Below are 14,159 nucleotides of genomic sequence, written 5' to 3'. Positions count from 1 at the left end.
GGTGCATCACTGCCCATCTTGATGAGCACTCAGGATGCTCATGGCCACCAAAAACTGGAGGGCAGAGGGGTTCAAATGTCTGCCTGGACACAGCTCTCTAACATGCAATGTTGGGGTGCTGGGTCTTTCCCATTCCTAGGGTACCACAGTCTATAATCCATTCTGGGGCATGAAAGGAACATACTTCTTGCTTGCAAGGAGCATGGCAAACATTGATGGAGTGCAAAATGAGTGAGAGCAGTGGATTGGGAAGATGGAGTGTCCCCATCAGTTTACAGCCGGAAGGCTGAGGTAGGGAGAGCATCCATGGGGCTGCTGCATCATGGAGACCCGGTGGGGTGCCCTCCCCATCCAGCCAGGCTGCCAGTGCTGCTATGAGCTGCAAGCACCACCTTGTGGCTGCAGGACCGGCTGCTTGCAGGCGAGGCAGCGGCCACAGCCACTGCCACAGGCTTGCGACTCCCCGCCACATGCTCTCCCATTGCTGCAGACTGGCCAGGAAAACAAGGCACAAGCTTTGCTCCGTTCCCCAGGTACATCAGCCCTGCCAGGGAGCTCCGTGGCTGGAGGCTGTGAAGAGAAGGCAGAGGGCATGCAGCACACTGTGCTACACCCCCTGGGCTGGATATGGGCCCGGCAGCACCCAGGGGGTCCCGACACTTGCTCTGGGCCAGTGACTGGGCAGTGCTGGTGCCTGTACTTGTCCTGCCTGTGGCACAGAAGTGGTGGGGAAGGGGAGTCTTTTGCCTTGCAAAACTGGTAACTCATATGGCAGCTCCACTGGGGCAGAGATGAGGCTACGTGATGAGCAGTGGCTCTAACACCAAGCAAGAGAATGCATCTCCTTACAGGGTCAATATTTATTTAGCTTAGGAGTACTACTTTCCAATAAAAGTTCCTCACTTCCCACTGTTCTGCTGCTGCGGCTGGGGAACGCAATGCTAGATGGTGATGAGGGGTGCTGAGACCATTGCCTGCTTCCCTCCGCTGTGTCCACACTGGCCACACTGGGCACGGCCACTGCTGTCTTGGCCAGCTCCCTCCGGTGCCTCACACACACACTGCACCAGTTCTGCAGCGCGGCTGTCCGTCTCCCATGGCAGGACCAGCCCTGCCCAGGGCAGAGGGTCCATGGCAGTGGGTGCCCCATGCCCCAAAGCAGTGGAGCGCTGTGTGGCTGCAGCCATCCCCATTTCTCCCAGCCGGGGTGCAGGCAGCCTCAGGACGAGATCACGTAGGCAGTGGCGATGTACTTCCTGCCATTGCCGTAGGTGGACTTGGTCCAGGTGTAGGTCTGGATGCTCAGGCTGTGGCCGCCCAGGCTCAGGTGACATCTGTGGGGACACAGCCCATGCTGTAGCCTGCTCCATCCCTGAACCCCTCACCCAGCAATTGCATCCCCCCACTTCCTGGGTTGCTCTTGGTTTCCGCAGGCCAGCACGGCTCCACGCCTCACCCTCCCCATATGTGATCCCCGTGCTGACCCATTACACTGCTTAGGCCTGTGCCCTAAAGAGGCTGTGCTGAGCTGAGGGTGTCTCCAGGCACCAGAGGCTGACTCAGCGTGCTGTGACCAGGAGCTCAGCTCTGATCTCTGGGCTCTTCCAAACACGCTGTGGGGATCCCCGGTTCAGGCACTGGGGAGCAGAAGGGCATTGCCGCCTCCTTGGCCAGAGGACACAGAGGGACAGACCCAGACAGGTTTGGTACTTACGCCCTTCCAGGCCGAGCGATGAAGCACAGTGTGTACAGGCCAAATTCGAACTCAGGGCTGCAGCCGATGAATGCAGAGCCCACCTCTTTGTAAAACCCATCCCAGCTGAACTGTATCCCCAGCACGTCAGGATAGGTGTTCCACTAGAGAGCAGGAGAAAGAGGGATCAGGGGATCAGGCTACTTGATCTTCTTGGTTCTGGGTGCATCAAAGCAGCGAATTCAAGCAAAGCCTGTCTGCATATGAAGTGTGGCATCCTAATATCTTCTCCAGGGACACCCACCCTCAGGGAAACAGGTCAGGAGAACCTTTCAGCTGGTCTGAAGGGCTGCCAGACAAAGTCAGAGACACAAGCAAAATGCCAGAGTGAAAGCAGTGGGACCTCTGCCTCCAGGGATGTGGGCTCTGGAGAGTGGGGCTGTGGCAGGGCTGGGATCTCCCAGATTAGCCACAGCCAGACAGTCAGTAAGGAGCAGTGACGTTAGGGTACAGCCTAGTTGTACAGTGACTCTTCAGGGTACATCCTCACTCTTCAAAGTCAAATCTCTCGCTTGTATTTTGGAAGTCTCATTTGCCCAATGCAATCATCTTTTCTGTACCTTCCCATTCTCCTTCCACCCCCAGGTCCACATATGAAAGCAAACGACACATAGCAGGGTGGGCATCTCTGACTCTATGCGTCTCAGGACACATACTGTAGGGATTTCTGGTTTGCCCCATTTGGGATCTGGCCGACAGAGCGGCATCAGCTCTGCCTGGACAAGCCAAGCTGGCTGATGGCTTGTGCAGTGCTGCTGGCTATGTAGCCTAGTGGGAGCACTTACCGGCCCATCATAGCTATGGCTGAAGTAGTCAATGAGGCCCTGCTTTTCGAGAAGGTAGAAGCGAATCCAGTTGTGAAATCCAGTCACTTTCCCTTTTTTTACTTCCCCTGAATACAAATGAGACCATGAAATGAGCCTGGGACCTTCCACTCCTGCATGCTGGTGTGGAAGAGGCCCCAGATACCTCCCTTCATCCTTCCCAAACGAGGGTATGCTCAGATGGGGCTGCCACGTCCCCCCAGACCCAGACGGGCACCTCAGGCAGTGCTTGTGCTCTGATCAGCCACTGCTGATCGACAACTGTCTGATTCAGCCAAGCACAGAGCAAGGCACTCAGCTGGGGTCTGCCCATCCCCTTGGAGATGCATCTCCACAGCATGGAGCTGCATCACCATTTTCTTCCTGTCCCATCAAGAGGCACTCAGACTTGGGCTCTACCTGAGAAGACATGCTCAAAGCCACTGGAGTCCTGCTCGCCGTTGCCTCTGGAGTAGAGGCCGAACCACATCTCCTTCAAATCAGTGACAAATTCCTGCTCAGAGCTGTAGCGGTCTGGAGACAAAGCAGGGTGGAGAGTCATGAGGCAGGGAGAGGGGAGCTGGCTGCTAATGGGACCAACATGGCAGTATGGGAGCTCTTGGGGAGGCAAAGGCAGGACCCCCCCCCAGCCCTAACCACAGCCCCCACCAGCCAGGTCCTCTCTCTTGGGATCAATTCAATGCTGCCCTGTTCAATTTGCCACGTGTGTGGCAAGGCTTGGAGAGCCTGCTCCTGTGCCCTTCCAGCCTGCATCCTCCCAGGTCATGTACCACCCAGCTCCAGGGGTGCATTGCATTTTGGGGACTTATGTGACTATTCTGCAGAGAGCATCCCTGGGGTTTTGAGGTGAGGAGTATCCGAAATACAGCAGGGAGAGCAGTCCCCACCGGTGCATATTGGCCTGCTGCAGAGCCTGGACAGAGAAGTGGCTGCTCAGGGATGCTCGTGACTAGCCAACCCCTCGTCCTACTCTGGCTGGCCCTATCCTGCCAGCTTGCTCCATACTCACTTTTTTTGTGGAGGAAAGTGAAGAGCTTCTTCATGAGCTCAGTTTTCATCACCTCCTTGAGGAAGTTGTCCTGCTCCTTCAGCTCCTCTGCTGTGATGTCCTCCTCCCTGCCAGTTGCCCTCTGGTAATTGTCCAGCAGTTTAATGAAGCTAGCGTAGGTGGGTTTGGAGAAGAGCTTCTCATTGACATATTTGTAGAGCCTGGGAGGGAGGGCACCCTGCAGTCAGTGGAGGAGCGGAGGTTCCCCTTGGAAACCAACCCTGTGCCCTGACTGGCCCGAGAGGTCTCTGCCATCCTGGCTCCTTGCTCACAAACACCTTGCGAGGATGCCTGTGGCAATGTTAATGCCCATCACACTCACGGCTCAGGGGAGTGGTCTTCCTGGTCACCCGTGTGGTCTGGGGAGAGCCGGTGCTGAGGGTTAATGATGACATCAGTTGGCTTAGCTTTGTTGTGATCTGCCTCGTAAAGCTGCTCTGAGATGTGCAGGAGGTCCCCGTCCGTGATGGCATCCCGGCTGCTGGAGAAACCCTCTGCAGGGAGAGGCAGAGGGCTGGTGTGAGCAGGAAGAAGCTCCCGGTGCCCCAGGGCTGAGCACTATCCACCCACAGAGAAATGAGGGTGGTATTGCAAGCTCCAACCACTCTGAAAAACCTCAGCAAGGTGCCAGCGAGGCAGAGTCCCAAGACATTGTGAGATCTGAGCATTCAGGGTGACACACAGCAGGGTTAAGGGGTGCAGGGAGAGGTGGCAGCCTGAGACCAGAGGTCTGGGGATCCCAGCTGGCACCACACAGCCTCCCAGGAGAGTGTGGGCTGGGATCGTGGTTGGCCATGGCATGGTGCCTGTGAGGGTCAGGATGGGAGTCCCTGAGCCAGACCATTTGCAACCCATGTCCTTGTGCTCTCTGTGCAGCCCTGCTGGATTTTTGAGCCCTCCTGAAGGTAGGCTGAGATTGACTGTGCTGAGTGAGTGTCCTGGGAGCCACGAGAAGACCTGCAGGGATCACAGACTCCCTATCAGGCCTTGGGGGCTAGAGCTGCCCATAGGGCTAACAGGCATTGGACTCCTTCAGAAAAAGCTGGGGTGACACAGGCAGAATCGGTCCCTATCTTCCACATGTGACACTGCTCTCTGGAATATGTCTGTAGGGATTAGTCACCTCTCGATTTCCCATGGTTTAGTCGCACAGTGATCAGGGGATACAAGCACCAGTTTATTTCTGCCTCTGGCTGAAGTACCTGGCTCTGTGGCTGATGTTGCATCACCACTGGGTCTGGTGAAATGAGATAATGCTACTAGCCATCAGGCAAGTCGTGTTTGGGCTCTTGCTATGCTGTGTGGCTTTGACACACAGTGGCTTTGAATGAATGGAAACAGAGTGATATGGGTGTGCTTATAGCCACAAACAGACGTGTGACGTCCAGATGCTATCAATCCAGGAGAACTGTGGTTCACAGAGGAATGAACAGCCCAAAGGCAGATAAGGTGAAACGTGGGTGGTTATTTATTGTCCTCAATCAGAAAGATAGCTACTCACCACTGCTGCGTGCATGTTCTGCCACTTCGGCCCGGTCTCCACCTACATGGACCCAGAGGAAATGAAAGGAAAGAAGCTCAGGGTGATAGAGACATGGGCTGGGAAGGGGGCTGGCCCAGGGCTTCTGCTGAAAAGCCACCTGTGGAAGAGCCCACTTGTGTCTCTGGGCTGGTCATTAGGGGGTACAGGCTGCATTTACATATTCAAGTATGTTTATGCACCCACCCATGCACAACAGCACATGCAGGTGTATGTGTGCACACATTCATGCATGACAACACAGGCCGATATGCATGTATGCACACATGCACTTATGCATAACAGCATGGGCAAGCGCGTGTGCACATACACCTACACAGCAGCACAGGCAGGTGTGCACTTGTAACCAGCCCCGTTGTACTCCAGAGCTAGGCGCTGGCAGCCCCACGGCCCCCATCAGCTGTGACGGTCATAGGTGTGGGAGAGCAGTGGGTTGGCCAACAGCAGCCCCTAGCAGAGCCCTCACCTCTCCTGGTGATGCTCACCTGGGCTGCAGTATGTATAGTAGTCCTCACAGCAGTTTTGATATCTCTCACACTCGGCATTGCAGTGACACTCATCCTCCTCATTGTATGGCTCCTCGCAGCGTCCCTTGCAGGAGTCAGGGGCGGTGTACAGATCTTGGGGATAGAGAAACAACACTGTGGTCTGCAGTATGGACCAACAGCCCTGCCCCATCCAGCTGATGACCTGGGAGCTTCTCTTCCTCAAACAGTCACTGCCCAAGTTGCCCCGGCAGGTCTGGGTCCTGCTTCAAAGCATGAAGCAGGGAAGAGCTGTGATCAAGGCCATGCAGAAGGTGTCTGGGACTGAGACAACGTGCTCCAGCTCAGTCAGGCCTGGAGGGGTGTGTACATGAGCTCAGGTGGGATGGACTTTCCTGGGCTTTCCGATTGCTTTCTGTGCCCAGCCAACCTCAGCACCACTGTCCCCATGTGTGTGAGTGTATCACATCTAGTGCAAGCTGCAGGTCTGGTGGTCGGTGGAGACCCACAACTGAGCTGGGATGCTTGGGGGTCATCTGCTCTGGTTGTGTAGCTTCAGGGAATGGGAGGAGAAGGCATCACTGCTGTTGATGTGACTGGTGGGAGATCTAGTTTGCGGCGTGAACTGGTTCCACATTTACCAAACCACAGCACACTGTGGATGTTACAGCAGCAGCAGCAGCAAATGCCTGGAGCTCAATCTCACCCCACTCAGTCCTGTTCTCATCCCACTCAGTCCTGCCCATGCTGCTTCGGTGGTGACCAGGCACCATTCACTCTTTGATCCCTTCCTGAAATAGAGAAAAGGACCAGGCTCCTACCTTGGGGCTATTTGGGATACCTTGGCTCTGACTGAACTTTGTCAACATTTAGGGGTGGCATTTTGGGGGTGAGCAGTTGAGTCCTCACATCCATCCTTGGGCCACACATCCATGTGGGTCACTCATCTTCGGCCACAGACATCCACTGTGTCACAGACCTTCACAGGCCACTTCACACAAGGGAACACATTCTTTGCTCGCCACCATTAACTGCTTTTTCTGATCCACCCTTTTAATGCCAGGCTTGGCAGGAACAGGAGTCCCCCAGGGTCCCCCTCCCAGGGTCCAGCAGTTTCTGGGACAGAGGAGGAGTGCCACATTCCAGACACCCTTATTTGCAACCCAACTGTCAGTCTTTCTGCAATCCTGGGAAAACTGGGAACTCTTTCATGAGCTATTTATATGATGAATGTGTCATACAGTATGTGATTTATTACACATGGGGCAAAGTTAAAAAAATGCAGCAACTCAAGCTGTGCTTTGAATAATCCAAATACCACGGCTCAGAAGGATGATGGACACCTACTGTCAAAGAGGGGCTGTAGTGGACCAAGCAGAGACTAGATGCTTGGTTTGTATTAAGAGGCAAGCAGGAAAATGAGTGCTTAGGAAAGTGCCTTTGCTTCCATGCTGCCTGTCAGTTAATTTAGGTTCCAGAGCAATTCCTGAGAGAAGGAATGAGACAAGAGGTAGCCTGGGAATGACCTTTCTGGCATCCCTTTGCTCCAACCAGGAAGCTAATAATCTCTGAGGATGTGCTGAGAAGCTGTGTCTCAAATAAGCTACCTGTAAAACAGTCACTGGAGGAGAGGGTATTGCTTTCTGTAGCAAACCTGCAATCATGCAACATCTTAAAGGCCATCTGGGAAGCAACAATTCCCAGCTGTCTGCCTTTAACTCCAGCAGGCAAAACATGTCCAGAGGGCAAATCCTGATACAGCAGCTGAGGAGAGCAGGGGTCAGACCTCCAAGTGTCATGCTTCAGTGGTTTCTCTCTGCACCTGTGTTGCTAGTTCTGCAGTCTTGTGCTTTACCTGAATCATTTGTGCATTTTAGAGTTGCAGAATCCTTGAGGTGGGAAGGAACCTCTAGGGTCACAGTTTCAACCTCCTGCTCTGAGGATGGAGAACCCACAGCCTTTCTGGGCCCTGTTCTAGTATTTGACCACCCCCACAGGGAAGAAGTTTCTCCTATCATCTCAGTGGTCTTTCCCCTGTTGCAGTTTGTGTCTGTTGCCTCTTATCCTGCCACTGCGCACATCCAAAAGTCTGGCTCCATTTTATCTACACCTTCCCATTAGATAGTTGTAGGCAGCAATGAGGTCTCCCCTTTGCCTCCTCTTTTCCAAGCTGAACGAACTCAGGTCTCTCAGTCTCGTACATCACGCACCTCAGCCCTTGGCCATCTTAATTGCCTCTGCTGGACTCCTCCAATGTGTTCATGTCTTTCTTGTACTGGAGAGCCCCAAACTGGACGCAGCACTCCAGATGTGGTCTCACAAGTGCTAATTAGAGAAGAACCCTCTCCCTTGGCCAGCTGGCTGCACTATTGCTAATATAGCCCAAGATGTTGTTGGCCTAGCTGAAAAGGCACACTGCTGACTCCTGTCGACTTGCTGTCAAGGAGATGTTAGCAGGAAGGGGCTGTTTGAGATGGTCCTCAAGGCAATATGCCCCAGGTCCTACTTTATTCCCACCTTTGCTAGTGCTTGTTCAAGGAGAACTGGAAAGGGTTGCAGAGCAGATGGACATCAAATGATTTGCGGGGTGAATGCTGTTCCTGGCTGCTTGCGGTACCCAGGCACCCTGTTTTCACCAGAGTCCATGGAGCAGAACAGTGAGGTCTGCAGCTCTGATGGGGTTGGCAGCTGGGATCACTATCCCTAAGATTGTATCCGACTCACTCCCAAAACAGAAGTCAGAACAGCTCAGTCTGAATCATGCATCTAGGCTCATTTTCCAGCAGCAGTCCCAGAGGGATTGTGCAAGGCAGGAACTGCCCATACACATGTCGCTGCTGAGATGTTCCTGGTCCTGGGGCACATACTACCAGAGCAAGTCCCAGCAAAGCACAGATACTGGGATGTGCAATGACTCAGTCTACACTGGGAGCCTTGCAGTGTCCTTGGAGGAACAAGCTCAGCGTTGACCCATTTCCTGCCTGGGTTCAAGGGCAATAAGAGAGTAGCAATGTGCCAAGGCTTCTCCCTGCATGGGGATGATAAGCAGGGCATGGGGGACAAATGCAGGAGGGTGCTTGCTCCACCTTTGCACAGCCAGCAATTCAGGCACAAGCCTAATTATGGCAAGGCAGCTACAGAGTGGTCACACGCTTCTCTTTGCCACTCTTGATGGTCAAATTAGAGGAGCTGCTAGAGCTTTTGGAAGAGTAGAGCTGATGGGAGAGCTGGCAATGCTGCAGCTTAAGGATGGTGGCCAGAGCAAAAGGACATGACCAGCAGTGCTCAGCAAAGACAGCAGCACTGTGTGCACCTGAACTCACCTGTATGCAAAGATGCTACCCTAGCTCTGCTGCCTGGGAGTTACATCACAGCCAGGGGTGAATTTGGATGGTGGCAGCTAAGATCATACTCCTGCCCTGTCCTCTGACCGATCACTCGTCCCCTGACCAGACCCAGGCATTCTGCCCTCTGTGCAGGCCTTTTCCCAGCAGAAATGAGACCCTGCAGGTACTGACAGCTTCTCCCAGCAGCCCTGCTGCATGCCCTCTGTGCCCCCCAGTAAGATGGGACAGTCTGTATTTGGCTTGTCCAGTGAGAATATATTTTTTGACTACAAAAAGCCAGACAAATGTTTATTTTTCATTTTTACCTCTTCAGCCAAATCCATCCCTCCTCAAACATAGTTTTTGGACAAGAACAAACTCATTTTCATGTCTGCCAAAAGTTTTGAATGTGAAAACGTGGACCATATCCTCAATGGTTCCAGTCACCAAGGTGTGGGGAAATTTCTGAGACATGACAGAGCCTTCCCAGAGGCTCTCAGCCTTGCTTTATACATGGAAATGAGTTATGGTTTGTGTCAGAATGGCATCCACAAATCCCAGGCCTGACTCAAGACCCCACTGCGTTGTACACTTCACACAGACCAAAGAAATCAACTCTACCTCTAAGAGGGCCCACTTGAAGGACAAATTAACTTTCAACAGAAGGGCCATTGATGGTCTGAACTTCCCAAATATTTAGTTACACATTCCTGGCCTCTGCCAGATCCCTCTGAAACCACATATAACCCTGACTCCAAGTTGTCTGTGAGATGATTAGGCAAAATCTCCCGCCACCATCATGCCTAGCCCAGGATAAGGGAAGTTGCTACACGGTAGAAGTATTACAGCTCAGACAGGTCCATCAGGGTGTTGCCTCTGATAGCTCTGGTCTGAAGTGTGTCCCAGGGACAAGCCACAACCAGAGAAGCCAGAGGCATCTCTCTTATGAGGAAAGACTGAGAGAGCTGGGCCTGTTTAGCCTGGAGAAGAGAAGGCTGAGAGGAGATCTTATTAATGTGTACAAGTATCTGAAGGGAGGGTGTCAAGAGGATGGAGCCAGACTCTTTTCAGTGGTGACCAGCGACAGGACGCGAGGCAACGGGCACAAACTGAAACACAGACAGTTCCATCTGAACATGAGGAAAAACTTCTTCCCTGTGAGGGTGACAGAGCACTGGAACAGGTTGCCCAGAGAGGTTGTGGAGTCTCCTTCTCTGGAGGTATTCAAAACCCGCCTGGACGCGATCCTGTGCAAGGTGCTCTAGGTGACCCTGCTTGAGCAGGGGGGTTGGACTAGATGATCTCCAGAGGTCCCTTCCAACCTCAACCATTCTGTGATTCTGTGAGACCTATGGAGGCCCCTGCTCCAACACCCCCCATTCAAAGCAGAGCCAATTAGATCAGGTTGCTCAGAGCCTCATCCAGGTGAATTTTGACCATCTCCAAAGATGGAATTCCCTCCATCTCTCTGGCCCTTGTCCCAGAGCTATACCACTGTCATGGGGAAGATTTTTTTTGCTTATGTCCAATCGGAATTTCCATTGCAAGTTTTGTCCATTGCCTCTTCTCCTTTCACTGTGTGCTTCTGAGAAGAGCCTGGCTCCTCTTCTCTCTGATCCCCTTTAGGGAGTGGACAATGACATTAGATGCCCGTCTAGGCCATCTCTCCTCCAGGCTAAACAAGCCAAGTGCTGTTAGTTTCTCCTCATACATCACGGGCTCCAGCCCCCTGGTCATCTTAGCTGCTGCTGGACTTTCTCTGGTTTGACAATGTCTCTTGTTTGACTTGTTGTCCCCCAGGTCCCCCAGTCCTGCCCAGCCAGTCAATCCATGTTCCAGTGTACCTCGGATATTCTTTTAAGCAAGAATAACTTCTGTACTTGCATTAAAAAAAGCTAAAACATAGCAAATCCTCATGCCTTCATGGCAATCCAATGACTGGATGGTAACAGAAGTAGCTCCTCCTCCGCACTGGCCTTGCAAAACTCCTCACCATTATCCCTGAGATGAGTTGTCTGCTTCTGAAATATCAGATACAACCTGCTGGCAAGGACAGGATGATGATGAAACTCCCTTCTTGAAAATAGATCCCAGTTCACATGTTATACAAGAGCATGGCAGTGCTGAAGCCAGCTAGTCATGTGCAGACTCCTTGGTAAACCCAGAGCCAAAACCTGATGCCCCCAAATCACTCCTTGTTGCATTATCTGTGATAAAGAGGGGGATATTCTTTATCATGTCTTCAGGCTTGTCTCCCTTCACAATAACCTTAACAGAGTCCTGAGCTCAAGCCTCCGTCATGCTCCATCCCTGATGCCCTAACGCCTCAGGTACCCAGGCCTGTGCTTGTCCTTCTGCCCCATCTCATAAAGCTGGTGTTTCAAGTGAATCATGTGCAGCTCCTGGCACACCCAGGTGTGAGGGTAGCGTAGTACCCTGCAACACACACCAGTTCTTGGGAAGACCATGTCTGCAGTCTCTTGCCACCTCTGTGTGATTGATGGGATGACCGTACCCTGCTAAATCCACCTCCTGGTGCCACCAAGCCTATTCCACAAGATACCAGCCTATGGACCAAAGAAGTTCAGAACTGCTGGAGCCACTCAGCTCTGCAGCCTCCCAGCAGTTTTGGAGGTGCCCTGGCAGACTGAGATCACAACTTGGATTCAAACATCATTCACACACGCTGCATCTCAAAACTTGCATTCAGCCATGCATTTCAACTCTCATCCATGTTCTCCCATCCAATTAGACCATATGAAAAGCTTATGGCACAGGAAGGCTTTATGCAGCACAAGGCAGTCAAGCAGAGCAGAGGATATGTGCAGACAACCATACAGGTGATGGAAAACCATTTGCTGAAGCCCTAAACTGACACTTTTCCAGCTTTGGTACTATCTCTTAGTCTCTGTACATGGGACCCCAGAGCACTTCCCAGCCCCAGGGGTTTCTTGTCTGCCTAATCTGAGACCTAGTTCCTGATGAACCCAGGTGGGCACCTCCCCAGTGTTGGAAATCCCAGTGCACTCCACTCTTGAGTCTGGAGTTGTGCCAGCTCTCCAGACCAGCCAGTGCCCAGTCCCAGGTGAATGGCTGCTGCTGGGTTGGGCTCTGCACAAGTGAGTGGGGCTGGTTTCTTCAGCAGGTGCTTGTGAAGAGAAAAACACCCAAGTTCACATTGCATTTCCATTGTCATCATCTGATTGGCACCATGGCTGAGCTCTGCTGCTCCTATCCCTCAGCAACAGGGGGATTATGGAAAAGGTATTAGACAAATATTTCCCTTGGCCTTCCCCCAGCATAGGAAGAGCCCAGAGCATGGAGGAGCCAGAAGAAGGTTGGTTTGTGTGATGAAAGCACAGTGAGATACATCAGGAAGCAGCCTGTGGACAGGACTAAACCCAGGGGAGGTCTTAGCTTGTTGGAGAGAAGGATAAAACATCCCCATCACCAGCTGAGCCCCCCCCATAGTCTAAGGAAGCCCTCCATCATGAAAATATCCCTCACCTTTTCTCTGTTAAGCTCTGCTGGATCCAGCCTCACCAGGGAACAGTCGTCCCAGGGCCTCTGAGCTCCCAGCTTGTGGCAGTGCCCTCAGCACTGTCTACTTTCAATCAATCATTAGCCCCTTCTCCATCAGATACACCAGCTGTTTTAGCCTCACTGCTGAAGCAAAACTCTTTTACTTACTGCCAGACACGCAGCCCAAGGCTATTCCTGCACCGATAAGAAGGATCCAGGTCTTCATTGTCCCAGATACGGCAAGCTGGATTTTTCAAAGTGTCCTGGAGAGCGGGTTGGGAATGCTGAGGCTCCCTGACACTCCCTGCTGTATGTGGATCCCCTCCAAGTGAGGAGGAAGGGGAGGAGAGTCTAGTTGTGGTGTCACCAAGGAATTCACAGACAGGCTGCACCCAAACCTTGCCAAAACTCATTATGTGTCTGTCTTAATTACAGGCTGCCCAGAGTGGGAGGAGGCCTGGTAATTCCAGCTCCTGGTATTGCTCCACTGTGCACACCTGCCCATGTGCATGTCCCCAGGACAGGGGAATCCAGCCAGTGACTGTGGAGCAAAGGGAAAGCTTGTCAGTGGGGTCTGTGCATACTCAGAGCACAACACATCCATTGCAGATGAGAACCTGTGGTTAGTGCCAGGACTTGGTCCCTCAGATGTGCCTAGCACTCCCAGGCAACTGGTGCTAAATACCTCAACCCTTTGGCCCCCTTCTGTCCCCTGGTGAGTGGAAGATAACCATCTCTTCCTCCCCAGCTGCTGTCTGTTGAGACTGTGCTCCCCTTAGGATACTGACCGGCTTTGGCTGAGGCTTCCAAGTATTCCTGCAGCACAAGGAAACCCTGAGACTGTGCTGCAAGCCACACTTCAGCACCAAGGCTGCTCAGAGTAGGAAGGCTTTATGGCCTGTCCTAGTCACGTTCTTGTTCCTGAGGCAAGCTCAGAGCCAGTCCTTCTCCACCCAGCATGGTGCTGCCTTTCTCCAGGGTCCCATGCTCATTCCATGGCCCTGGGTAACACTGAGGAGGAAGCCAGCTTGTGTCTGGCTTGGTCACCAGCCTCTTCCTGCTTCCTGCGAGGAGCAGGGCAAATCCAAGCTCAATTCAGTGCATCCCAGTTACCACTGTCCCCAGGATCCCCAGCGGAAGATGTCCCCTGGATGGTGGGTGTTTTAGTGTATCCAGCAGGAGAAATTGCTCACCACATCATTACAGCCTGGGGTGTGCAGAGGGGCCCTGGTTCCCAGTCCCAGAGCGTGTTGTACGTGCTGACCTGTACACCCAAAGGGAAGGGAGTTGCTGGACTGGGTCAGAGCCCTTATTAACACAGCATCCTGCCTCCACTGGTATCTTCCATAGAGGCTTCCAAGCAAGGTGCTGGGGTTTGCAGAAAGTGGACTGACCTGCCCCAGCAAAAGTTCCCTCTGCACCCCATGTCAACATCCAAGCTCAGCTCATGCCCTGTCCTGAGCAATTTTCAGTCTTTTCCAGCTTATTTTGGCAATATTTCCTCTCAATATTAGCAGTGTTGGCAAGGTCAGGGTGGTGAGACTGGCTCTGCTTTGTTATTACAATACAGCATACTCACTGTGGAAATTCTGACATGGCTGTTTTGGTAATGATTTTTATAATTCATATAACTGTATTTGCTGTCCAGTCAAAGCTCTAGG

At 52.7% G+C, this 14,159-nt stretch overlaps 1 protein-coding gene across 1 annotated transcript; it reads right to left on the bottom strand.

Moving 5' to 3' along the window:
- Positions 1-1,178: 1,178 nt before the first annotated feature.
- Positions 1,179-12,724, bottom strand: ENDOU (endonuclease, poly(U) specific). Its single transcript, XM_067314103.1, has 9 exons — positions 12,667-12,724; positions 5,651-5,785; positions 5,127-5,168; positions 3,948-4,119; positions 3,587-3,786; positions 2,977-3,090; positions 2,539-2,645; positions 1,715-1,857; positions 1,179-1,334 (listed from the first exon to the last, which is right to left on the bottom strand). Exons 1-9 carry the CDS (start codon positions 12,722-12,724, stop codon positions 1,220-1,222), a joined length of 1,086 nt encoding a protein of 361 aa, XP_067170204.1. The 3' UTR covers positions 1,179-1,219.
- Between the last annotated feature and the right edge of the window lie 1,435 nt (positions 12,725-14,159).

The sequence above is a fragment of the Apteryx mantelli genome, chromosome 33 (assembly GCF_036417845.1).
Source record: "Apteryx mantelli isolate bAptMan1 chromosome 33, bAptMan1.hap1, whole genome shotgun sequence".
Taxonomy (NCBI): domain Eukaryota; kingdom Metazoa; phylum Chordata; class Aves; order Apterygiformes; family Apterygidae; genus Apteryx; species Apteryx mantelli.
Note: the sequence above shows the minus strand (reverse complement) of the source record. Positions and strands in the feature narration are given on the sequence as shown.